At 46.8% G+C, this 27647-nt stretch overlaps 1 protein-coding gene and 1 long non-coding RNA gene across 3 annotated transcripts in view; one reads left to right on the plus strand and one right to left on the minus strand.

Moving 5' to 3' along the window:
- On the plus strand, positions 1-27580 carry LOC129382468 (uncharacterized). The gene is made up of 3 exons (XR_008610536.2): positions 1-95; positions 1166-1224; positions 27493-27580. It is a non-coding gene; the product is annotated as an uncharacterized lncRNA (long non-coding RNA).
- The window catches only part of LOC126522547 (sodium-coupled monocarboxylate transporter 1-like), a 47271-nt gene continuing 38638 nt past the window's right edge, over positions 19015-27647 (minus strand). Inside the window, exons 13-17 of one of the 2 annotated variants that reach the window (XM_050171315.3) lie at positions 27477-27563; positions 26040-26206; positions 23424-23521; positions 22064-22185; positions 19015-20890 (exon numbers count right to left, since the gene is read on the minus strand). In XM_050171315.3, the coding sequence (XP_050027272.2) occupies positions 20831-20890; positions 22064-22185; positions 23424-23521; positions 26040-26206; positions 27477-27563 (534 nt within the window). In that variant the 3' untranslated portion in view covers positions 19015-20830. The remainder of the gene's footprint in view (positions 20891-22063; positions 22186-23423; positions 23522-26039; positions 26207-27476; positions 27564-27647) is intronic. The other variant, XM_055066469.2, reaches the window with a different exon arrangement.

Raw genomic sequence — 27647 nt, forward strand, 5'->3', positions numbered from 1 at the left:
TTTTTTTTTTAGCCTGGCTTGTTGGGCTCCCGGCGAATTCTTGCGTTCCTTCTGCCCTTCGACAGAGCACGATTGCACTATTGGACTGCGGCAAGGTGAGATATTTTGTTCGACACTCTGCGACGCATTTCAAACAATTAGGCTTACGGCCTGGAAGACTTGCGACGCAGTTAGCGAAATACAGCTCGGCCGTCCTGGCGCATTTAAGTTGAATGAATGTCTCGTACTGGGAGATGTTTGCGACGCTTTCTATGAGCCCAACATTATTCTAATTTATTTCGGTAGTTTTCGGGTACGCTGGTCGCACAGGGCGCTGTCACGCAGTTTCGCGTGCACTGAATCTTACTGGGACAAGTTTTGGTGCTTTCTCTAACCCGAACATTATTGTAACTAATTTCGTTACTTTTCGGGGTACTTTTCAAGCGCAGTGGCCGCGCCTGGCATTGTGACGCGGTTAGCGAAAAGCAACTCGGCCCGAGTATGCAGTTAAGTTTCGCGCTTTAATTTACTGACAAGTTTGTGACGCTTCCTCTGACGGCCAACATTGTTGAAAATTAATTTCCGTACTTTTTTTGATACTTATGAGGCGCGCTCGCCACGCCTGGCCTTGTGACGCAGTTAGCGAAAAGCAATTCGGCTGTGTGGCGCATTCTTTCGCGTGTACTGATTCTTACTGGGACAAGTTCGTGACGCTTTCTCTGACCCCCAACATGATTGTGATTAGTTTTGTTGCATTTTCGGGTAGTTTTGAGGCACACTCGCCGCACCTGTCGTGACGCAGCGAAGAGCAGCTCGGCCATGGTGACAAAGTTAGTTTGGCGTGTACTGAATCTTACTGCGACAAGATTGTGACAATTTTGATGGCCCCGCAACAACTTAAACCTTCTTTCGGTAGTCACGCTTGTCGTAAACGCAACGAGCAGTTTCCAGGAGGGACAAGACAGGAGTGTGTCGCTTGCGACGGCACAAACAAATAGGATGTTATCGTGGTATGTACGTTTTTGTTTGGGAGGAGGCGGGTATTTTTTACGCCATGTATGCAACAATGAACTGCTTTTGTTTGTAAGGCCGCCCATTCACCACTTTTACACATTTCGCCTCTACACGCATTATTCGTACGCGATAACACCAAAATGACACATCCTTGTAATTTACTTTTTTTCAGCTGGCGTCGTCCGGTGGAGCTTCGTACGGGAACTAGATCTGCTTACCTGGTGCCACAAGGTTAGATGAATGCACAAAAAGCCCGCAACAAGCATTTATATAGAATAAGATAAACATTTCCTCATTTCACAAGGCATCTTGCGTCTTTGGGAAATTGCACGTGGCGCATATTCGATGGAGGCTTGTAAAGATCGTTCGCAATCGTTTTTATTCCATAATAAAACGATTTTGCACGAAAAGCGCGCGCGGTCGAGCTGTAGAAGCAAAAAAAAACGAAAAGAAAACGCGTCGATCAGTGCAGCCGGCGTAACGCGTACCAGCAAGCGTTCAAAACACGCGCGTCGAAAACCGACACCGGAAGTGTGGTTCAGGTATTAACGCCGGCGCCTTGGTGCGCTGCAGTAAATTCGGCCGCTAGGCTCTATGGAAGTGTCCGCTCGTGTTAAATCCTTTTGCTATGCCCAGTCTACACCCCAGACTAACGTCAGTCCTGGGTGAAATGATGTCACTCGCATCTTTCAGTCGCTTCATGCGTTGTTCGGTCTACAGTTCCTTCTTCTCAGTTAAGAAACCCTTCGTATGCGTTTGTAAATTGAGCGCAAGAATTTTTATTCAGCAGGCGACAGTCTTACGATGCTCTAGTAAAACTCTTGCTTGGGCTAGTTGGTTCATGCTTTACTAATTCCTACTAATTACGGCGCTTTACTATTTACGGTGCTCCGCGCCTGCGGCGCACTACTCAGCTCTACATGTCGTCATGAAAAAGCCCGCATCAGAGTATCGCGAAATAAACAATATGAAGCGCGCACGACTATAAGCGCGGTCTGTAAACCGCGTCGTATCAGCAAGATCAGCACTTATGTTGCTCAAATCACGCTGCCTTGTGCGCTATCCCGGCGCCGCAAAGTTCGATTACTGAATTCGGTGTGTTTGGACGAAGCTACGACATTCGTGTGTAATTAGAGGTGTAAGTGCATTGTACTGAAAGACTGAAAGAACGTCACATCAAAGCGGTTGTGCTTGCAGCATACAGCTCACAACTCAGTATTTATATTATTTATGTGTGACTTCCGTATTTACGTTCAGCTGCAGCGCACCTACCCACAATTAACTTTTCAGGCTTCGACTGTGCCTCAGTCATAGTTCCGGCTTCACGTGTTTTAATTGCATGCAAGAAAAGTGGAAAAACACAAAACAGTGAGGCAAGGAGGAACAATATCTCCAATTAAATTCATTGCATGCTTAGAAGTGTGCAAGCTATTAGTCTTGTAATGATTAAGGGCCATGATTAGCAGTGAATATCTTAACAAACCTCAGCTTGCCGGTGACATTGTCCTATTCAGCAATGCTAGCGAGACATTGCAACAATTGATTGAGGACCTTAACTGAGAAATGCTTAGAGTAGGTTGGAGAATAATATGCAGAAGACATAGGTAGTGTTGAAGAACCTGTCAAGCGAACAAGAATACATGGTCGGCAGTCAACCTCTATAGAGGAACAAGTTTATCTTGGTCAATTACTCACAGATAACCCTGATCATGACATGGAAATTTTCACAAGAATGAAAATGGGTCAGAGCGCATGCGGCCGGAATATTCAAATCGTGACCTGGAGCTCACATCTGCCGTTGAAAATAAATATATACAATCATTCCATTCTTCAAGTACTATCATATGGGGCAGAAACTTGGAGGATAACTATGAAGCTTGAGAATAAGTTGAGGACCACTGAAACATTCGATGGGACGAAAACTGTTCGTCCTAATAACGCTGTGAGACAAGAGAGCGGTGTGGATCAGAGAGCAAACGGGGGTAGCGGTAGTGAAAATCAAGGGGCAAAGTAGCAGCCGGGCAGGCTGTGTAATTCATAGGGCAAATAATTGGTGGTCCATGATTGGGTGCTGGGAGAAAGGAAGCGGTGTCGATGACGGCAGAAAATTAGGTCGGGTACTGAAATCAGTAAATTTGCAGACATAACTGCGAATCAGCTATCGCGAGTCAGGGGCAATTAGAGAGTGGCGGGAAAGGACTTCGTCCTCCAATGAACATAAAAGTACGTTGATGTCATTTTACAACATCCAAAAGTCGTTCGCAATCTTAACGGACTGTTGCTCTTGAACCGCAGTTCACTTCGACCTACCAGGCCGTATTCGTATGTTTACAGAAAGGCGTCGGGTGCCGCTTAGATACCACCACACCCACCTTTGCATCGTACTATATATACAGCGACTGCTCTGAACAAAGGGAAAACACGGGGAAGGCGGGAGGTGGAAATTCAAGACCATGAGCAAAACGAGAACAAGGTAAAAGCGGTAGCCAACGTTGCGACAAGTGGACCTGTCTTTTTCAAGGCGACATGTGCTTTTATCGGCACAGTATATGTAGGTAGAGTGCTTCTAACGGCCAGTCGCGCAGCAATTTTGCGTGCATTTGCGGGCTTCTTTCACGCTCGGTAAAACAATTTTATGTAGCGCGTATTCAGCAACAGAAAGCTGTATCGGGAGTTTTTGATATCGCTTTACAATTTTCTCATTGACACTTTTCATCTAATTATAATATTTGAGAAGTTGAATTATTAATTAAGAATAGTTATCTAACTAGGCGGAATGAAACAAATAGTTTGAGTATCTCCAAGCGACGGCAAACATTACCTTTGTTCTGTCCAGTGACGTGGAATTTGCATATTACTAAACTCTGACTAAAGTTACCTGGGACACCCTGTGTACTGTGCCGAGGAAAGCATATATTGCCTTCAAAAGAACAGCCCACTTGTCAAGGCGTTGGCTCCCGCTTTTACCTTGTTCCTGTTTTGCTCATTGCTCTGAACAAAGTGCGTCAGTGTGGCAAGATCGGCGACTTGAACCGATTTGATCCAAAACCAGCTAAATGTTGAACCGCTATGTGCTTCCTATACGGTGCTATGCAGTATCCTGACGTGCACTCAAGCGTGTGTTCTTATGAGGCTGGTAAATCTATGGCAACGTTGGCGTTGAGCATCTTGGTGATGTTGACTGATTAGCATGCGATGAAGTGCCACTTGGGCTATGACAGACAACGTCCAGGTCCTGACATCACCAACCTATGATTTATTACCGGCCTGCAAAATTGATGTGTACGCGCATTTGTGCATTTCGCCTCTGTTGGAAGGTGGCCCCCTGAACGTGCAAAAACGATGTCTTGGTTTGGAGCGAGACATCATAGTTTTCTCAGCATCGCAGAAGCCAAGAAGAAGCGATGGACGCTGATACGATGTCAAACTGCTACAGGCAGTTGAAGTTTAGTTGCTTAGTTGAAGTTTAGTTTAGCAGTTTAGTTGCTACGTAGTGAAGTTTTCTGTCATAAATTGGGTGTGCGATTAGCCACGGCTTCTTTCTGCATTTCTTTCTTCAGGGCTGCGTTTATAGCTCTCCGTGCGCTTGACAGTGATACTATGCGAAGTGAGCGCGCGTTTCTTTGTCGGTTGGCGGTCGATGACATCCTGGACCAGCACCTCGAAAGCTGCCGGCTACCGAGGGAGCTGATATTACAGCGAAGCTGTATATGGCAAGGGTTCTGTCCATTTTTGGTCTCCGTAAAAAAAAAAACTACCAATGGCTCATACCACCGTAAGCATTCATGCTCCCGTAATCAAGCAAAATATGCAATGGCTTATAGCCCCGTAAGGCAGAGGCCACAAGCACTCAGCAAAGTGAAGCGAACAGTGCCTAAGTTCTTTCTAATCACGTATACGACATACAGAACAGCATGTTGAAAACTGTCATCATTAATGACTCATACCCCCCTGAGCAATGCCTCGTACCCCCGTAAGCAAGCAAAAAATGCAATGACTCATAGTTCGTAAGGTTCATGGCTACTCACCTTGCGTGAATTAGCTGCGATGACACTACCCCTGTTGTAATTGTGGGTGACTTCAATGTGGATATGTCGGTGCCGAAAAGGGAGCGGTTTACGCGTTCCGTGTTGCAGACATATACCTTGCGATGCCACACCGATACGGCCCAATCGACCATGTGCATCGATTTGACATTATCAAAGAATGCGATTGCAGTTGCGAGTGAAGTAATCACCGCCGGTCGAGACAATAAATGAGTGTGCGTACCTTTTGGCACGATGACCACCCATCAATACAATAAATAAGTTCGTACCTTTGTTCAAAATTATGCGTTCCTACGTGGGAGACGCCCGCTATGCGCTAAGCGCATCCTGCAGGACCATAATTAATTTTCCCAGTCCAATCAGCTCCGTGTCTAAACAGCTTCCCTGGTAAACCACTTTCACAGAGTGGAATGGCTCGTGATTTTACAGCAAAGCTGTATATGGCTAGGGTTCCGCGCATTTTTGAGCCTATGCGTGGCATTAGAATCGCACCTGCAACCGTGTGCAGTGCGATCCCATACCATACCGGTGAACGTATGGGTGCCGGGCCCCCAGCTTTGAGGCTATACGAACTATATATTATGGAGCTTTTTGTTTTGATTTCCGTAATTAGTATCGAAATAAAGACATTTAGTCGCTTTCTAATACGGTGGTGGTGGTGGTGATGTATAAAGGCGGGGCTAGCCTGGCAGACCTGGCCAGCAACTGCTCCGGCTGAGCGTCTCTTTCTGCGCCAAAATGTAAGAAGAATGCGTAACGCCTCCACTGCAGTTCTTTCGGCGGCGGTGAGGTGAACGGGCGAGCACGGTTGCGTTTGTGCGCTCTGTAGCGGAGGCCCGGAAAACGAAGCTGTCGAATAGGGGTGTGCAGTGATTTGCCGTAAGATATAGCCTGAACTACGTATACATGATGTGCAATCATGCTATCAGTTTACCCCTTATTTCGTTTCTTCTCGTTTATTCCTGCCTTTGCTTCCTCCTCATTCTCATACGACGCCATCACTTAAATGCGCTGCCACTTCGGTTGCACCCTTTTCTTAGCGTAGGAACTTTTTGGCTAAGAAATTGCGTACGAACAGCGCAGCTTAGTCATTTCCGCACTGGTACTTTGATTGCAAACGAAGGCCGTACGGAGATCCGGTAACTTTCTGAGGCAAACTGCACATTTTTCAAAATTCACCGCTAAAACGCAGTAATTTTACCATGTCTAAACTGGACGTACGAATATGAGCGACGTCATAGTGGACGGACGGACGGACGGATGGACGGACGGACGGACGGACGGACGGATGGATGGATGGATGGATGGATGGATGGATGGATGGATGGATGGATGGATGGATGGATGGATGGATGGATGGATGGATGGATGGATGGATGGATGGATGGATGGATGGATGGATGGATGGATGGATGGATGGATGGATGGATGGATGGATGGATGGATGGATGGATGGATGGATGGATGGATGGATGGATGGATGGATGGATGGATGGATGGATGGATGGATGGATGGATGGATGGATGGATGGATGGATGGATGGATGGATGGATGGATGGATGGATGGATGGATGGATGGATGGATGGATGGATGGATGGATGGATGGATGGATGGATGGATGGATGGATGGATGGATGGATGGATGGATGGATGGATGGATGGATGGATGGATGGATGGATGGATGGATGGATGGATGGATGGATGGATGGATGGATGGATGGATGGATGGATGGATGGATGGATGGATGGATGGATGGATGGATGGATGGATGGATGGATGGATGGATGGATGGATGGATGGATGGATGGATGGATGGATGGATGGATGGATGGATGGATGGATGGATGGATGGATGGATGGATGGATGGATGGATGGATGGATGGATGGATGGATGGATGGATGGATGGATGGATGGATGGATGGATGGATGGATGGATGGATGGATGGATGGATGGATGGATGGATGGATGGATGGATGGATGGATGGATGGATGGATGGATGGATGGATGGATGGATGGATGGATGGATGGATGGATGGATGGATGGATGGATGGATGGATGGATGGATGGATGGATGGATGGATGGATGGATGGATGGATGGATGGATGGATGGATGGATGGATGGATGGATGGATGGATGGATGGATGGATGGATGGATGGATGGATGGATGGATGGATGGATGGATGGATGGATGGATGGATGGATGGATGGATGGATGGATGGATGGATGGATGGATGGATGGATGGATGGATGGATGGATGGATGGATGGATGGATGGATGGATGGATGGATGGATGGATGGATGGATGGATGGATGGATGGATGGATGGATGGATGGATGGATGGATGGATGGATGGATGGATGGATGGATGGATGGATGGATGGATGGATGGATGGATGGATGGATGGATGGATGGATGGATGGATGGATGGATGGATGGATGGATGGATGGATGGATGGATGGATGGATGGATGGATGGCAGGCTGGCAGGCTGGACTGGCTGGTGCATGGCTGGATGGATGGGCTGGATGGCATGGCATGGCTGGATGGCTGGCATGGCAGGATGGCAGGATGGATGGCTGGCTGGCTGGCTGGCATGGCAGGCATGGCTGGCTGGCCTGGCTGGCATGGCTGGCATGGATGGCTGGCATGGCTGAGCTGGCCTGGCATGGACTGGCAGGCCAAATTTTATTTGGTCCTGCAAATAGTGATAATTAACCACTAAGCGGGCCGCTCCCACGTCGGGACCGGAAGGCCAAGCCTCACGGCCACATCGTGAGCCTGCTGGACAGCCCAGAATTGTTCATCCAGGTCCAGGCTGCGAAGTGCAGCCTCCCACCTGGACGCATCCTTGATCGCCGAGTCTTCAATTCTTTCGCAAGACCAGAGCATGTGTTCGAGCGCAGCTAAAGCACCGCAATCTTGGCAATAAGGATCTGTATACGTCTCCGGATAAAACATGTTCAGTCTCCGTGGGCAAGGATAAGTACCAGTCTGTAGTAAGCGTAATGTAAGTGCCTGAGCCCTGTTTAGTTTAGGATGCGGCAAACCATAAACCCTGCGATTAAGAAGGTAATACTTCATGATTTCATTGTATGTGGAAGGGGAGTCTCTGTACTCGGGGAGTACCGCCACGCCGTGGCGCGGGGCAGAGCGGAGGGTAAGATCTCGCGCTGCCTCATGAGCGGACTCATTGAGATCCGGAGGGGCTCCCTCAATCATCCCAAGGTGAGCAGGGAAACAACATAAGTAGTGTTGAGAGATCTCACATGTCTGCATAATTTTAAAAGCAGCCTTAGCCACCGAGCCCTTCTCAAAGGTTCTAACGGCCGTCTTTGAATCGCTATATACAAAAGGCCTGCGCCTGTCAACCAGGGCGAGCGCAATAGCCGCTTGCTCCGCGACCTCTCGCCTATCACTCCGAACAGTAGCAGCGTTAACGACACTGCCCTCATTGTCCACGACAACTATGGTAAACACCTTCCTCTCCTCGTTGAAATAAGCATCGACTAAGCCAACCTTCTGATTCTCATCACGAATGAGTCTCAGCAGGCAAGCCCCTTGGCCTATCTTCTACTCACATTTCGCTCCGGATGCATGTTCCTGGGAACGGGCTTGACGTGACACCGGTTACGGACCTTCAAGGGAATACCGACATGAAGCTGCGAAATCGTCTCCTGAGGAATACCTAACTCTCTCAGAATCTGCCGACCTGCGCTAGTCGTAGAGAGACGCACCCTCTGCGTCCTCTCATGAGCCTCAGCTATCTCATCCAAGGTGTTATGAATTCCCAGCTGAAGAAGTCGGTCGGTGCTGGTGCACATTGGCACTCCCAACACTTTCTTCGTGATCTTCCTAATCTGCGTGTCAACCTTCTCCTTCTCCGATGGTTTCCATTTGTGCATGGCCGCCACATAAGTAAAGTGACACAATACAAATGCGTGCATAAGTGTAATCAGACTATCCTCCTTGAACCCCGTCTGCCTGTTGGCCACCCTCTTCACTAAGCGTACCGCATTTTCTGTCTTGGCAATGATCTTCTGGATCGCCAGCGTGTTGGCGCCGTTCGACTCATTCATAATACCCAGAACCCTGATCTTATCTACCCTTGGTATGACATCGCCATTTCTTGTACGAAGCTGAATGCCCAGCTGGTCCACGGGGATCCATCCCCTTGGCTTGGGTACCCTTCTAGTGGGACTGTACAGCAACAGCTCCGACTTGGAGGGGGAGCACCTTAACGCCGTCGGGTCCAAATAATTCTCAATTACATCTACTGCCTCCTGCAGAACACTCATAGGGGATGACTGCAGTCATACATCCACTGCCTCCTGCAGAACACTCATAGTGGATGACTGCAGTCATAGTGGATGACTCAAGGTTATCTGGACCTGCCTGAATTTGTTTAATTGCATCCGAGGCACGGCGTGCGAGTGCTTTTGCATTCCATCCTCATCGACAGCGGCCACCACGGCGGGTAACAAAACTCACGACATCGAGCTCAGCAAAGAACCGCCATAGCCATTGAGTCGCCATGGCGAGTCTGCGCTTACTATTGCAATGGCAATTACATGGACGCTCCAAGCATATCACGAGAAGCCAAAAACAGACACCAAGCACAACTTAAGGGAAATTACTTCTACTTACTAATTGAACTAAAGAAATCATAAATGAATGGCAATGAAAGTGGATGAAAAAACCACTGGCCGCAGGTGGGGAACGATGCCACGTCTTCGCACTACGCATGCGATGCTCTAACCACTCCAATCGCATTTCTGCCGTCGCCGTGAGGTTCCGTATAAAGTCCAAAGGCAATAAAACCGTCGCCGCATGCCGCATGGTGTATGTGCGAGTGAAAGCATGCGAGGGTGCGCGATCTCGCATGCGCGAGCGAGGAAGGCGGGCCGGAAGCGCGCCCTCTCCTGTCGCGCGCTAAGCACGGGGGTGAGGCGAGGGAGGGGAGTGGGGGCGTTCTCTGTCGGCTGCTGCTTACGGCGCGGCCTTGCGGGCGCCGTGTCTTGAACGCCATTTGTGACGTGGCCAGAGTGCACACCCGCGCGGGCCTGATCTTCAAAGCGATCTGCGATGTTTACAGAATGCGCGTAGTGTCAGTACCTTCGCATGCGCTGTGCTTTCGACGTTTGGTTTACGCTGAAGCAGAGATGCACGAAGGTTAATTTGATCGCTGCTGCTGCCGCGATTCCTCACTCCAGCATTTTGTCAGCGAGTTGCCACTCTCACCGAACGAGATGTGTTCGTGTTCATGAACACCATGCGTGACACCATGCTTGTTAATTTAATCAAAACACATTGCCGGGTTAGTTGGTTTGAATTCATAATAGAATGCATAAGCGCAACTGAACGAGGACGTAGAAAGAAACACACAAAAAGAGACAGCGTTCAAAGCCAGAGAGGTATGCTGAGAAGGCGACGACTGAAGCGGTACAGACGATTGCGGCAACCCCATGAAGTGATAAAAAAAGCTTTGAAGCAAAGTCTTTGGATATGTAAGAGTGTTATAGCGCAAATTATTAATAAAACTAGCATTTCTATGGATGTTTTGCATAATCATTGATCAAACACGAGTGAAAGCGTTATGTCCTCCGAGCTAATTTGCGTACCGCCAATTTTTCCAGACCCGAGAGCGAAAAGAGAAAGTGACGAGGAAGAGAACTGAGCAGCAGCTCAGATCACCTTGCTGGCGCGCACATGCTTACGTGATGGCCATGCGCCCACCGTTCCAAAGCCCTTAGTTTTATTGTCGTTCCACATGGTGTGACACCTCATTCAATGCCCCAAAAAAAATCCTACAATGTCTACGTAGCACGAACGTGTTTGGAAGGAAAGAATAATGCGCGTAGCCTATCTTTTCGAAGTGACTCGGGAAAGATTGCGGGCCAAAGTTGAAGAGGAATGAATAAAAGTGGGCCTCCTTACTTTTACTCGAGGCGTTTGAATGCCGGTTCGTTTACAAACAGGGATTGTACTAAATCTCTAATGCTCTTGTATGAAGATCTGGGCATTATGATCGGACGGCTTCAAAGCATTAAATTTTCGAAACTTTAACGGCTGACACGTTACTTGAAATATTATTCTATCAATGTGCCTGCGAGTACACTTTCTATTGGTGGTGTTCACGGATCGTGCACTTAAAGAATATCTTCCTTATTCGGGTAGGCATTGCATCACTAGTTTCCTCACAAATAAGGGACATCAGCCACGAGGATTGCTAGTAAGGCTGCTGATTTCAAATATTTGGAAAGAGCCTCTTACGTTCGTCATTCCACCGCAGGCTCTACATCGCATAGAATGCATTCGATCAGAATGTGGCGGCGGTAGCCTAACAATAACACTCTTATAAAATGCGTTGCCTATGTATAGAGATGCTCGTCTGCCCATTCTAAAAACAAGTTATGTCCACGCACATTATTTGACACTCCCACATAAAGTTGTCAAGTGTGGTCACATTGCGCCGTTGGTAACTTGTCGGAATTCGCACAGAAAAACAAGTTTATCAAGAACGAATCCTGGTTGCTGGTTAAAAATACGTTTAGAAGCTTCGCGAGGTTGTTATTTGCGGCATTACGTCGCATTGTTTCTTATGGTGTCAGTTCAATTACCAACCTACGCTATCCGTACGCGGGAGCCAACCGGTACTTGACGAGCAATCCAGAACACCGACAGCGCCAGCGGCTGCCTCGATCTGGTCGCAGACCGGCGGCTCGGCGCGTCAAACAGCAGCAGCTGCGTCTTCGACCAGAGGCGTAGCGTCTTAACGGCAGCGTCTCTGAACGCCATCTTTCACGAGACAAGAATGCGAGAGCACTGCCAATGCCACACTGCTGCCGTGTGGTCCAATCGACACCAAATGTACTCCGAGTTATTTTAATGCGTTTGCTGTTGGATTTTCTTAGTGCGAAAAACGGTATATATATATATACACGAGAAGAACGGGTATCGAGGGGTGCCCGATTATACTAATCATATTGTTACGAATGATGTTTATTTACAGGGTGAAACGAGATCCGAATTGGAAGCTACAGGCTAGGCCCAGCCGGCGCAGAGTACCCCGAGATCACGCGCGCACACCCTACTTCTTCTTTCTCTGCCTCAGTCGCGCAGTGCTGCGACATTTTCCCCGGGGGCAGACGAAGCTCGCTGAGCGAGTTAAAGGGACCTGTGATTGTACTGCTTGAGTCTGGCCACGTGAACAACTTGCGTCGCACGTGAACGCCGATTACTTGCCGTCACTTTGGCGACGACATAGTTCACATCACTCAAGCGGCTGAGTATAACGAATGGTCCCGTGTAAGTGGCGAGAAACTTGCGGTACAATCCCTTTTTGCGAACAGGTGTCCACAACCAAACATAATCACCCGGAGTAAAGCTGACGGGGATATGCCGCGCATCATAGCGAATCTTGCTGTTGCCTTGTAAGGACAACGTCCTAAGATGCGCCAGTCAACGTGCTTCCTCAGCACGACACAGAGTTTGGGCGATTGAAAGATCTCCTTGGCACGATAAAGGTAGAATAGTGTCCAGAAAGCTCTGGGGAGCGCGTGCGTACAGCAAAAGGAACGGCGCATATCCAGCAACTTCGTGCTTGGCACTATTGTACGCGTACGTTACAAAAGGTAAGACGGCGTCCCAATTCTTGTGGTCAGCAGCGACATACATTGATAACATGTTAGTAAGGGTTCGATTCGTCCGCTCTGTGAGGCCATTGGTTTGCGGGTGGTAAGGAGTGGAATGCCGATATGCAGAACCACAAAGCCGTAAAAGTTCTTCAACGACGTCGGCGGTGAATTGCCGTCCACGGTCACTGATGACAACCCGGGGAGCGCCGTGACGGAGTATGACGTGGTGCAACAAAAATGAAGAGACATCTACTGCAGTGGCGGATGGAAGTGCCGCCGTTTCCGTGTAGCGAGTAAGATAGTCTATGCATACAATAATCCAGCGGTAGCCAGCTGACGTCTTTGGGAGCGGGCCAAGCAAGTCGATGCCGACTTTTTCAAAGGGTAGCGTCGGTGGCCTAACTGGTTGTAAATAGCCTGCTTTGGCCGTCGTCGTTTGCTTGTGGCGCTGGCAAACAGTACAGCTGGCGACATACTGTTTCGTTGTTTTCCAGAGCTTGGGCCAGAAAAATCTCTGTCTAAGTCGGTGTAGTGTGCGTGCAAATCCAAGGTGCCCGGACGTGATATCGTCATGCATGGAACGAAGGACAGCAGGGCGCAGATTTTCGGGCACAACTAGAAGCAATGGGGAACCATCCGCCGAGTAATTTTTTTTGTACAGCAAACCATTACGAAAAGTAAACGGTGTTGTTCCTGCTGGCTCACGTGCAGCTGCCCGTAGGGATTTCAAGGTAGGGTCGTAACGTTGCTCGCTCTCGAAGGTACGCAGGTCTGGAAAGCCGGAAGAGATGGAAACTAGGTAGTCATCGAAGTCATCATCCTCAGCTTTAGTGTGAGGCGAAGGGAGACGGGATAGGCAATCAGCATCCGTGTGACAGCGCCCGCTCTTGTAGTTAACGGAAAAGCTGTACTCTTGAAGGCGCAAAGCCCAGCGGGCCAACTGACCAGACGGGTCACGCAGCCCAACCAGCGAACAGAGTGAATGATGGTCAGTCACTATCGTGAATGCGCGGCCATGTAGATACGGACGGAACTTCTGAATGGCGAATACGACAGCTAGGCACTCGAGTTCAGTAACGGTGTAGTTTGTCTCCGCTTTTGTAAGTGTCCGACTAGCGTAGGCAATTACATGCTCACGGCCATCGCAGAGTTGAACAAGCACAGCGCCAACACCCGCACCGCTGGCGTCAGTGTGCAGCTCAGTTGACGCCTCCGGATCAAAATGCCGCAGTACCGGTCCAGAAGTCAACAAAAATTTCAGCTGTTGAAACGCCGACTCGCAGTCAGCAGTCCACAAGTATGGCGTATCTTTGTGAAGGAGATACGTGAGGGGAGAGGCAAGCTGTGCGAAATTCTTGATAAAACGCCGGAAATATGAGCAGAGGCCCAAAAAGCTTCGCAGATCTTTCACCGTTTGTGGCTGTTGGAAGTCGCGAACCGCTATCTTTTCAGGGTCTGGTCGTATGCCGTCTTTGTCGACCAGAAAGCCTAGTACGAGGGCTTGACGCTCACCGAAATGACATTTCTTTGAGTTTAAAATAAGGCCAGCTTGCTGGATACAGTCAAGAACGATCGACAGGCGCTGATTGTGCTCGTGAAATGTCTGGCCGTAGATAATGACGTCGTCTAAATAGCACATGCAAATTTCCCATTTGAGTCCGCGGAGCATGGTATCCATAAATCGCTCGAATGTCGCTGGAGTGTTGCATAAGCCAAAGGGCATAACGTTGAACTCAAAAAGACCGTCAGGTGTCACGAAGTCTGTCTTCTCCTTGTCTGAGGGGTGCATGGGGATTTGCCAATATCCTGACCGTAAATCAACAGAAGAGAAATACGATGCGGAGTGGAGGCAGTCGACGGCGTCATCTATTCGTGGTAGGGGGTACACGTCTTTCTTTGTGACGGTGTTTAGGCGGCGATAGTCCACACAGAATCTCCATGAGTTGTCTTTTTTCTTCACTAGGATCACAGGAGCAGCCCAAGGGCTACATGATTCCTGGATCACTCCTTTCTGTAACATTTCTTCGACCTGCTCGGCGATGACTTTTCTTTCTGAAGGTGAAACGCGTTAGGGCTTCTGACGAATTGGCGTTGCTTGCCCTGTATGGATGCGGTGTTGCATACGAGACGCCGGTGGTGTATGGGACGCTCGTTGGCCTTGAGCAAAATCAAACACTGTGGCGTAGCGAGCGAGCACAGATTCCAGCAGACACTGCTCACTAGAAGACAGCGACTTGTTAATCATGCGCTTAAAGTCAGCAGAATTATCATGGTTGGAATTGGGGTTGAATTTCTTTTCGGCAGTTGACATTTCGACCGTTCCGACGCTGACAATGGCTTGCTCATCAAAACTTGCCAGTTTAAGTCCTAGCGGCAATGTTATGGATTGGGTCGAAACGTTCACTGTCCACAAACGAGTACAGCCTTCAGTGGTGACAACGAGGGAGCGAGGGACTCTCGCATTTTTCTTGAACGCATTGTTATAGTCGGGCTCGGCTAAACCACAACAAGAACCTGTACGAGGGCGAGACGTATTCACAGGTACAAACATTGCAGTCTGAGGGGGCAAACACACATCTTGTGACACGGAGAGAACGTCGGCGGCATCACTGGTGCTATCTGTCATTGAAGTTCGTGCGTCGCGGCGAAGAGAAATCGCGTCACTTCCACAATCCAAAGTTGCCCCCCCCCCCTCACGCAAGAAATCAATTCATAAAATAATGTCATGCGTTGTACGTTCAAGCACAGTAAATTCACTTCGAAATGTCTGGTCCCCTATCGTAACTGAAACAGAACAGACCCCAAGTGGGCGTAACATTTTCCCACCAACTCCACGAAAGGTAGCGTTCCGATCCCAAGAAAACATAACTTTTTGTCCAAGACGATTTTTGAAGGACAGGCTCATAACAGAAACTGCCGCACCGGTGTCAACTAAAGCAAAAGCACTCACATTGTCAACTAAAACGCACACTTTGTTTTTAAACAATTTTACACAAGGGGGTCTTGATGAAGATGAACATATTGCGGCCTCACCCCCGTCGGTCGCACCAGCTAGTTTCCCAGCGGCAGCAGTGATAACGAGCGACGACGAGGTGATGGAGAGTGTCGTTGTCGCGTCGGTAGTGGTGTCAGGCTGCGATCGGAAACGGGGGAGTCAGTGCGATTCGCGCGTCCCTGCTGCAGCCGCTGGAAGGAACTGGGATACGGCCAGGGCTCGTCAGAGGTCACGCGGGGTGTGTAGGAATTAAACCGTGGAGCACGCTGCTGGCGGCGGTGGCAATACCTAGCAATGTGTCCAGGCACACCGCAGCTGTAGCAAATGCGGGAGTCGCGGCTTGTCGCGGGTGACACCGGTGACATGGGTGTTATGGGTGGAAACGTACTCTCAGGCTGGTTGTAGGAGGGAAGTGCCCGCGAAACAAATCGTTGTTGTGCATCTTGTCGGCGTCCCAGACTTGTCGGTTGCGGTGGCAAGTTGCTGCTCTCCGTACGATCAGCATAGGTCCTGCGAGGTTCTTGGTAACTCTGAGGTGCCCAGGTGGCCGGTGGCACACGAGAGCGATGATCAAATGCACACTGATGGCACACATGAGCGTCGTCAACAACTTTAAGGCGTTCAAGCTCTTCTTTAACCACTTGCCGAATCACCGAGGAGATGTCGTCGTGGGTTGGGACGGACACACTTGCAATAGTAGTAACGTTGTCAAAGCGTCCAAACTTTGGCCCAATCCTTCTCATTTTCAGCGCTTCAAACGCCCGGCAGTGTTTCCTCAGATCAGACGGAGTACTAAGATCTTCCTTCGTTATAAGAAAATTATAAACATCTTCAGCGATTCCTTTAAGCAGATGTGCTACTTTGTCTTCGTCTGTCATGGTAGCGCTGACGTCTCCGCATAATTTCAGAACAGCCTCTATGTACGTTGTACACGTTTCGCCAGGTAATTGAGCTCGTCGGGAAAGCGTCTGCTCAGCCTTCTTTTTCTTAGAGATCGGGTCCCCGAAGCACTTGGTGAATTCTTCTACAAAATTGTCCCAGCTTGTCAGAACGCTCTCGTGGTTTTCAAACCAGAGGAGCGCGGTTCTAGCGAGAAAAAAAACCACGTTATCGAGCTGCTTCGTAGTGCTCCAGTGGTTGTGGCGACTCATTCTGTTGTAGTGTTTAAGCCAGTCGTCGACGTCTTCGTTCGCCTTCCCCGAGAAGGTGGGTGGCTCTCGCGTCCAGTAGCCAGCCTGATCTGCGTGATTGCTGTCTGGTCCGTCACAGGTGGGGTCGTCACTGCCTTCTCTGGAATCGGCCATGTCTGCTGCTTGTGGTCGTAAACCGGCCAAGCGCCTACTCCGTCGTACAGTTGGTAGAGCTGGGTCGTCCAGGATCGTCCAAGATTTACCCCGCACGTCCACCAAAGATGTTACGAATGATGTTTATTTACAGGGTGAAACGAGATCCGAGATGGAAGCTACAGGCTAGGCCCAGCCGGCGCAGAGTACCCCGAGATCACGCGCGCACACCCTACTATTTTCTCTGCCGCAGTCGCGCAGTGCTGCGACAATATCATAAGGAGCCAAGAAACAGACACCGAGGACACCTTCGGGGAAATTACTTGAACTTACTAAATTAATTAAAGAGATTATAACTTAATGAAATGAAAGTGGACGAAAATACTAGGGGCCACCGGTGGGTAATGTACCCACGTCTTCGCACTGCACGTGCGATGATAGATAGATAGATAGATAGATAGATAGATAGATAGATAGATAGATAGATAGATAGATAGATAGATAGATAGATAGATAGATAGATAGATAGATAGATAGATAGATAGATAGATAGATAGATAGATAGATAGATAGATAGATAGATAGATAGATAGATAGATAGATAGATAGATAGATAGATAGATAGATAGATAGATAGATAGATAGATAGATAGATAGATAGATAGATAGATAGATAGATAGATAGATAGATAGATAGATAGATAGATAGATAGATAGATAGATAGATAGATAGATAGATAGATAGATAGATAGATAGATAGATAGATAGATAGATAGATAGATAGATAGATAGATAGATAGATAGATAGATAGATAGATAGATAGATAGATAGATAGATAGATAGATAGATAGATAGATAGATAGATAGATAGATAGATAGATAGATAGATAGATAGATAGATAGATAGATAGATAGATAGATAGATAGATAGATAGATAGATAGATAGATAGATAGATAGATAGATAGATAGATAGATAGATAGGGCATGCTGGCTGGCAGGCTCTAAACAGAAAAGTAGGCAAACAATGCTAATCACAATAAAATGACTCATATGCTACACCATCTACTTTGATGGAAATTTGCTTATCTTTTATCCAACAATTTTAGAGCTAAACATTGTCCGTGGTTGTGCTCATTAAGAAAAGATGTGACACCTTGATAAAGTCATATAACCGCTGTATTCCATATGTGTGCACTGAAATTCACATCATTAAGCTCCATTCAAGTTAACGCAGCAAGCTGGTAGAATTGGTGACTGAGCATATTCCTACGGATGGGCAGCGCAAACCGGACGAAGGACAAAAGGAAGTATCGTGCCCTTCCTTTCCTCCTTCGTCCGGGTTGCGCTGCTCACCCCAAGGAATGTGCTCAATTCTAGTATAGAAACTTCAGGTATAGAAACTTTGGCGAGGTCGGACGCTGCCAGAGAACTTCGCCTACTTGCGCGCAAGAAGTCCCAAGATCTCTGGATTTCAAGTGGCTTCAATTGCAGATTACGCAAACTGGACCCCACGCTACGGCTACAACTGCCATCTAGCCTTTCCCGCGGCGAAGCAACCTTGTTGTGTCGCTTGTGGTTGGGAGTGGCGTTCACGAACGCATACTCCTACCGTATAGGAATGGCCGAGAGCTCGATGTGCGACTCCTGTGGGTGCGAGGAGACCATCGAGCACCTATTGTGTACCTGCCCTCGCTACGATGTCCAATGCCTCTCTCTGCGGGCGACTTTACTCAGACTGCACTCGAGACCTTTCACCGAGTCAAAGATACTCGGACCGTGGCCACACCCGTCACTGGCTCGAAAAGCGATTCGTGCACTAGTGCGGTACTTGAACTGCACGGGCTTAACAGACCGTTTATAGTGTCCTTGTGTACGGTGTCCCTTCCACACGTACTCAGTGCTTACTCTCTCCCTTTCTTCCTCTTTCTATTCCCCTTTCCCCCACCCCCAGAGTAGGGTAGCAAACCGGATGCTGTTCTGGTTGACTTCCCTGCATTTCCTACCCTTGCTTTCTCTCTCTCAGGTACACCTCAAGCAATGTACTGTATTTGGGAGTCAACTTTATTGAACGACACAAATTGTGGCCATGAATATAAATACATTTTAATCAACTAACTTGAAACACCCGCTAACAATATAATATAGCAACATTTTGAAATACATCTTGCTTCAGAGTCAAACGCATCCGTTAAATCAAAGAAAATGACTGTCCGGCACACGTGTTTCCCTGTGTTCCCCTCACTGCCCCACCAGCCGCCGCAAAAGATACCATCGTTTGTAGATAGAGATAACGGAAGAAAAAGATGTTTTGTTGCGTACAAAAGCTGTTTTGCCCTCGTGTCAGTTAGTCATCGTATATATTTTTTGTCGTAGCCTTAACCAAGGGCGCTATAACGTAAAACTGTTCCAACCTTTTCTATTCCAATTCTGCTATCAGCGCTCCACGATTGGTCAAAAACTTTTTTCGACCAACCCCACTTCACTTGTCTGTCACGCGACGTCACGATACCTCCCCATCTGACATGATGTGTACACACTGATTATGCATGATTTCACAGAAAAAAGAAAAACGGTTATTTCTGATTCGACGCCTTTTCGCCATTAGCCCCCGGCTATTGGTCAAAAGTTTTCGGGCTGCACCAACTTCACCTGCCTGTTACGCGACGTCACAAAACCGCAAAAACTCACCGCGTCAAAGTGACGTGTACGCATTAAAGATGCATTAATATGCCGAACAAAACTCAATTTTCTTCTGAATAGCCGCAGGCTGCCCCGTTCTGAAAGGAATATAAGATGGCTGCCGCCGATCGCTCAGGCGCTGGCTACTCGCGCCTGCCGGAGAGGATGGGTGTATTTGCGCATAATAAAGCTTCTTGCGTGACCGTGTAACGTTTTCGAGCATTTTCGGCACGTTTACCACCTCATTCTGCCAACTCTTCTTTGCTTTAGCGTCATTCTTAAGCTTCCGTTGCATGCCGCCGCGATTTTCGACCAGCCACCGCAAGCTAAGTAAGGGAAAGCCGACCAACCGCAGACGCCGCCACCACCCTCTTCATCCAGTTATCAATTTTCAGTGCACTGGCTCTGCCCCATCGAATCCCTCTCCACTTGAGCGTTCTCCTCGCCTCTTGTCAGCCAATTAGATACGCCAAGCCGCTCAATGTCGGCAATGTTATTCGTTTTTGAAGCAAACAAAAGTGACCTCCTATGAACGAGGAGAGCGTTTTATTGGTGTGTTCACACAACCCTGCGGGTGACCGCCCGGTGCTTGCGTCGGTGGTTACGCAAATTTGACGTCAGGAGATTGGAATAGAAACATATTGGAATAGTTTTACGTTATAGGGCCCCAAGTTACCCTATGGCTACATTTTGTTCCCGTGAAGATCTCATCGTTCCGTTTCGCTTCTTTTTTTCACCTTCCTGAATTTTCCAAACTCCTTTGTTCTAAACATTCCGGGAACTTATGGTTTACTAGTATGTGATGCGAACCAGGCTTTTCCTAGTATTCTAACGAGCGCGTTTGTCAGCGTGACAAGCATGAAATGTTTGGTCTTCATCATTCGATACCGTGGACAGGGCCATTATATAACTGCGTAGTTCTCTTTGTATTTCCTCAAATTACGAATGTTCTTCAGCTACACCAAGGTAGACGGCATATTTTTCCTTCATATGTGTTCCTACAGCCTGGAAAATTCGGCCTATGTTTCTTGAATAATCAAAGCAGAGCAAGAGAAATATTACAGGCTATTGTTGACATAAATGCCTTTTGACTAGAAGTCAGCGTGCTGTCTATCCTGCTTGTCGCCATTAATAGAGAGGATATGTGTCTTTTGATGATAAACTCTCCTCTGCACTGTGGTTAATCACGTTCCTTGTGCTCCAAGATCAAGGCTTTAATTTCCATCGCGGCCGCTGGATTCTGTGGAAGAAGCAAACATGTAAAAAATATTAACCTCTGCCAATCAGTCCTGCATAAGCCTGCCGTTCAGTATGTCATTATCGTTGATGGCTTTGGCAATAGTGTAATTGCTAAAAGGAAAAAATCATCATTAGAACATATGTATGTTCCTTAGCTGTTGAACAATAATCTGGTGCAGCTGTCTCAAAACGCTTGCTGCTTGCTGGTTTCAAACGAATGCCATCAAGTACGCGCGTTAGACTACTTAGCTTAGCACTCAGATTCTATATTCTTTATTATAGGCTTGCAGTACTAGCAGTATAATTTACAGGTCAAACTTCTGCTACTTGTATAATTTGGTAGACACATCGCATCAGTTCAACGGAGCAAGAAATATATTATTACTCGGGTGATATAGATCAAATGCCTATACAATTTAGGATGCGTTTTTTTTTCTTTAGGTGAGGCTAATTCGTTATTGCTTGGGGACTATCTCATGCGTGCACGACTGAACATATGTCATTTTAAATGTCATTGTCATTGTAGTACATTCGCGTCGTCCGTTGAAGCACTTTTGACGATTTCTGCGTTTGGCATCTATATCATTGGCTCAGGCACGTGTCTACACTTACCGCTGGCAGGGCCTCCTTGACGGTGACCCGCGTATGCAGCTGTAGCCACTGACATTATAATCTCGCTCCAGGGTTTGTGTTGCTTTTTCGCCATTAGGCTAAATTCCTAATTGCTTGGGAGCTTTCGCTTGTGTGCACGACTGAAAATCTGTCATCTTATGGTTCAAATTTCTGTATTCTTGCAATTCTTCTTACACTTCAGGAGGCCTTGCTGCGTTAATAATTCAGTTTTCTACAGAGAACTCGCGAAGCTTAGCATTTTACGGTGATTATCTGGGATGTTCCCGCAGCTGTTTAAACCATGTGTAGTTCAACTGCTCCAAGGGTTCTCTGCCAATGTGACATGGTCTAAACTTCGCGATATCTAGCCACCGTTCTTTTTCGGCCACTCACAAATTATAATACCGCATGTTTAGAACAGTGAATGCACAAATGAGCTCATAAGTTGACTGGGAGCACCAAGCCACCAACGTGCTGGCACATCGTCATCTGTTAAAAATAATTTTGATGATTTCTGGGCTTTCTATCTGTATGATTGGCTAAGGCACTTGTCTGCACTTACCGCTGGCACGACTTCCTTGACATTGCCGCCTCTCGTATTTCGTTGGCTCAGGTTCTTCCGCATATACTTCCGGACGAGAGGGCATACGTACATTGGATCTACATACTCCGACTCATTCCATTCTGCGGAAAAAAAAAAAGAAAGAAGTGTTCACCTATCTGCGACAATCCTGTCCTTCAAGCCATCAGCGCAAGCATCAACCAGGGTGGCCAGTGGTCCGGAATTCAGCGAAACAGTCAGGCCTCATAAATAAATGTTTTGAGTGTCCACTCGGCCCAGTCAAGACGGCCAAATGTCCCGAGTTTAGTTTTTCTTGCTACCTAATAACAATCAATCAATCATGTGTCTTTTTTATATTACCTGACAGCTCATCTCTTTTGTGTTCTGTAGCATTGTCATCAACTTGATGATGATGATGAAGATATTATTATTATTATTATTATTATTATTATTATGACGACGACGACGACGACGATGATGATGATTATGATTATAATGATGATGATGATGATGGTGGTGGTAGTGGTGATGATGATGATGATGATGATGATGATGATGATGATGATGATGATGATGATGATGATGATGATGATGATGATGATGATGATGATGATGATGATGTGGCCAACCATTTGTATCGGGTGGACGTGGCAACGACGCCCAAACCACGATGCAGGGGAGGCGAGCGCCCTTTAGAGGGGTTTCAAGGAACAGGGCTCCGCGGTCTATGACCGCTTAGACTGCGCGCGGGCGCGCGCAAGTCTCGGTGGCCATAGCTGCTCTATGAATGGTAGAAATGCTGAAAAGGGGTTTGTTTTTTAGCTTCCGCATCACAGAATTAGGTTTCCTGGCATCTTCAAATTACAACACGACACTATCCTGTCTGTGGGTAGCGTTTAGGTTGTAAATTAGGATTTTCCTGACGCAAGTAATGTTGAGGAATTCAATTAGTTCAGGATCGTCTCTGCGCCACGCGGAGGGCCTGGGTGGTTGTGGTCCGGAATGATTTTTATTCAAGCGACGCCCGATGCCGACATCGAGTTTTTTGCGACACGGGGCGCTTTACGCGGGCACGTTAAAAACGCTATCCTCTACCTTTAGAGATTGCAGCAGTGTCGGTGATCCGAGAAAGCGACATTTCTTTAGACAAAAATAAATAGAGGAATTGTCACCTTTTCTACTTTTTCTTATGAGACAGTAGTGGCTGTGAAACAGCGCAAATATAATCGTGGTTGATATGCGGTTTGTATGTGCATGTGTGTGTGTGTGTGTGTGTGTGTGTGTGTGTGTAATCAAGGCACACTGACTGGCACCGAATCATTGACATATATTTTATTTCTGCATTGGTGAGGGTACTTACCGAAGGCTAGGCTTACGGCCAATGAGACTACCACGTGGACGACGAATCCAACGAAGGCGACCCACATGAAAGATATGTGGTAAAACTGGTAGATCCCGCTGCGTAAAGGAAGGAGTAAGATTCGGCTCCACCAAGAACCACACTCTTAGCGTGTTCGAAGTAGAGCTGCGTTTCTGTATTTACGGGCGTTGGTCATCACATTGTCTTCTTCCATGCCAAGATAGCAGTGCGTAATCTGCCAATCATTTTACATTGTGCAGTATTTCCAAACGCTACTACAATAGTGCAAGAAAAGCCTTTCAGTAAACTGCTCTTGCGTTGCTGCACGAATTCGGTAAATATTATGTTTTTCTTTGTGTGCACTTTTCTTCTTTAATTTTAGTTGCATGGGGTCGTATAGGGAAAATTGGCATTTTTCAGGTGCACTGAATGAATAGGTGGGTCCTCGCACGAAAATGGGTATTTTCGTCCAAGAAGCTACTACACACGATCACAAAAATTAAAAATTTACTCATTTTGATTTAAATATGTCGAAATTCTGCTATTGGAAACCGAGCACTAGTGAAGTTATGCATCGTCAGCATACATTGAATCATGTCATTAAATAGTAGTCATGCCTGTATTTACTACTATTATTCGTCTTCATTAAGACAACTTCAACAGTCGTATACAGCCCGTGGTGACGAGCTTATCCATCGAAAGTTCTAATTAGCTATGGAAATAATGCGATTTACTATAAAATCAGTTTCCACCTCTTCTATAAGTCTGCCTGACCAGACCTGTTTCTAGAGGCGTGCTTTGAAAAACCGTTAAACGCAAAGAAAAAACTCAGTGTCCTTCCACTCTGTGAAGAGGGATGACCAGCGAAGTTGTATATGTGGGCCCCTTAATGGAGAACTGCACCTCCGCTGCGGGTCGGCCCGGCATTGCACTATCTTCGGAATCGGCCCACGTATGGACAGTGTTTATCGCCTGCTTCACCTCCGCCGCGGGTCGGCCCAGTATCTTCGGGATCCGCCCAGGTATGGATAGTGCTTAACGCCTGCTTTATCTCCGCTGTGGGTCGCCCCGGGTAATGCACTATCTTCGGAATGGGCCCACACATGGGGAGTGCTTAATCCCTGCTTCACCTCTGCCGCGAGCCAGCCCGGCATTGCACTATCTGCGGGATCGGCCCACGTATGGACAGTGCTTATCACCTGCTTCACCTCCGCCGCTGCTCGGCCCGGCATCTTCGGGATCAGCCCACGTATGGGTAGTGCTTAACGCCTGCTTTATCTCCGCTGTGGGTCGTCCCGGTAATGCACTATTTTCGGGATGGGCCTACGTATGGGGAGTGCCTAACGCCTGCTTCACCACAGCCGCGGGTCAACCCGGTATTGCACTATCTTCGGGATCGGCCCACGTATGGGGTGCCTGCTTCATTTCCGCCGCGGGCCGGCCCGGTATTGCAGTTACTTGAGGGTCGGCCCACGTAGGTGTCTACACACACAAAAAACACACACACACGATCTTGAGGGAGCTAGCCCTTAAAAGGAAGCTTTAGCTCGGGTACAGCTATCTAAATACATGCAAAAGAAGAATTCGTTTTTCTCGGCAACCACTGCACTAAATTTGGCGATATTTGTTGCATTGAAAAAAAAACTTAGAATCTAGTGACGGTTAGTCTCGAATTTTTTATTTAGGTCGTCAATTTTGTAAGACGAAGTAAAGTGACAAAATCAAAAATTTTCAGAAAATGAAACTAGCAAGTTTACAACTCTGTAACTCAGCAATGAAAAATGATATCGCAATTATGTAAATTGCATCTAATAGTAGATCTAAAGCAGACAAAATTGATACGTTACAGATGAATCTCAAAAAGTTTAATAATATGGAAATACAGCTTTTGTACGCAACGTAACAAATTCACGTAAGATATAAATTGACATACAGAGTTTGTCGGCTATCAATGATCTAATAAATGCCATTTACAGAACCGCCATACCTGATTTCCATGCAGAGCTATTAATTTGAAACTTCGTGCTACTTTTTCTTTTTCGAACTTTCGAATATTTCAAAATTATTTTATCAAAATTCAGGCCCTAAATAGAAACTCCGCTTCCAACAGACAGTAGAATCTAACGTTATTTCTCAAGTGCAACAAATTTCCTTAGAATCGGTGCAGTGATTACCTCAGAAAAACGTTTTTCTGTTTTACATGCATATAAATAGGCCGCGTCCAGGAGTTGGGCCCCAGCTAAAGCTTCCTCTCAACAGCTTGGCTGTAGAATAAATAATGTATGCACCACTAACTGTTACTTTCTTCCATTAAGTTAGCAGTAAGAATAACTCATATCGTGCCGTTTCTGCGGTGATCCATAGCCGAACCCCCCTTATATGTAGTGGCTACGTTTAAAAGTCAACACAACCAAAAACTAGAAGGTGAACTTTTGTGTGCGAAATGAAATGTAAATATGCGATTTTGTTTTCTAATGTTTTACGGGAGTGGAGAGTTCAGTGCAAAGCCACAATCAATATATTTATCACTATATGGCGTTGTGCGGGCTAGAACGACACATTATTTTGTGGGCAGCACAAAAGTAGGTGAATATGAATGCTGGCAAACAGACTGACCTTGGATGTGGAGGTGGTTCGTATGATCCGGATATGATGGTCTCGTTAAAATCTGCGCAGCCAGTTGTGGTCGTGGGCAGAGTATACGGTTTCCGCGGGTATACAATTGATCCAAGTGACATCCAACTAGAGATTATTATCGCCACCACCGTTCCAGCGATGGCACCCTGCATGGTTTTATGTTGCTCCGTTCCAACCACGAAGATGCAGCATACATTTGACAGTATATTACTTTTTTTTTACCAAGCACGCAATGTGGTAGCAGCAATGTTTAATTCAGGTAATTCAACTTCCATGAAGCAGACCCATTCTCAAGACGTCTTTATTTCTTTATACGAATCAAAATTACGAATGCTACTTTCGACAGTGCGTACTAAACACACCTGACAGAATTTATCTTCTAAATCCAGCATTTATTTTAGCTAACAGAATTTCAATATTAGATAGGTTTAGAGGAAGATAAACAGGTTCAACTTTGACTCTCAAGCGTTGATGAACCGAATTTAACACTAGATACGTAAATTAAAACCAATAAGCACAATAACATAAATCTTTCAAGTTGCAGATCTCACGCATTGACAAGATAAACATAGCTTTGTTGCCCCATCCACTTTTAAATTACCATTCGGCTGTGTTACACATATACGTAGGTGCCAAAGCTTGTCGGGTCTGATGCTATTACTGCTCTGATTCTTATTTTACATCAGGATAAGACGAAAGCACCGACGAGTAGCCCTGATGTCTAGAAAGTACATTCATAACCACGCAATAACTGGTAGCCGTTGCTGTTATGGGCTCCATTACAACAGGCACATGGCGTCCATTGTGAACCATTGTAGCGCAAGAATTTTTTTGTGTGAATACGTGTGTAAATCTTCAAAGTAAACGATGAAGTAATTGTGAATAGATGACGTTGCCATGAACACTAAATTACCAAGCGCTCGTTGTTGCCGGGAACCAGCCGATGCCAAAGTTATATTGTTGTTTTGAAGTATCCATGCACTCCTGTGTAAATATTAAATCCTGGCTCCTACCTACAGCGAGATCATTAAGAAAAAAATTATGATTGCAGGGATTCCACCTCCTGTGATTCCTTTTTTTCGGGGGCAAAACCTAAGCCCAATAGGCATTCATATGTTAGATGACACAGGAAAAACTATCATTTCGAGGACTGTTCGCGTGACTAAATATCCATGATGATGAGCTGACTTCCGCACTCTGTCATGTGAATATTTTTTTCTTCACAATGAAAAAAAAATATTTGTTGCTTTGATAGTACGCCTATTATGGCTCCAGGTGAAAAACTAACCTGGGCAAATAAGTTGCACTTTTGTTACAGCGATATCTCACCGCTGTTTTTAATGCAAATAGTGCAGATGAGCAGGCTTTTTTATGAGAATTTTAATAATGCTACTGGGTGCACTGGCTTTCTCCTACCTTTTTCTTGCAACAGGGAAAAAGGAAGCCCAAGACGAAGATGGCCACCATTGGACCACACAGCGCACCTGACAGGGATGAGGCAGCCTGCGTTCGCAAATAAAAGAACCCACTTGTTTGCTTCCTCTCTTCACCTTGATTATTAGACTTGTTCGCCCTTCCATTCTTTAA

Source organism: Dermacentor andersoni, chromosome 6 (genome assembly GCF_023375885.2).
Source record: "Dermacentor andersoni chromosome 6, qqDerAnde1_hic_scaffold, whole genome shotgun sequence".
Classification (NCBI taxonomy): domain Eukaryota; kingdom Metazoa; phylum Arthropoda; class Arachnida; order Ixodida; family Ixodidae; genus Dermacentor; species Dermacentor andersoni.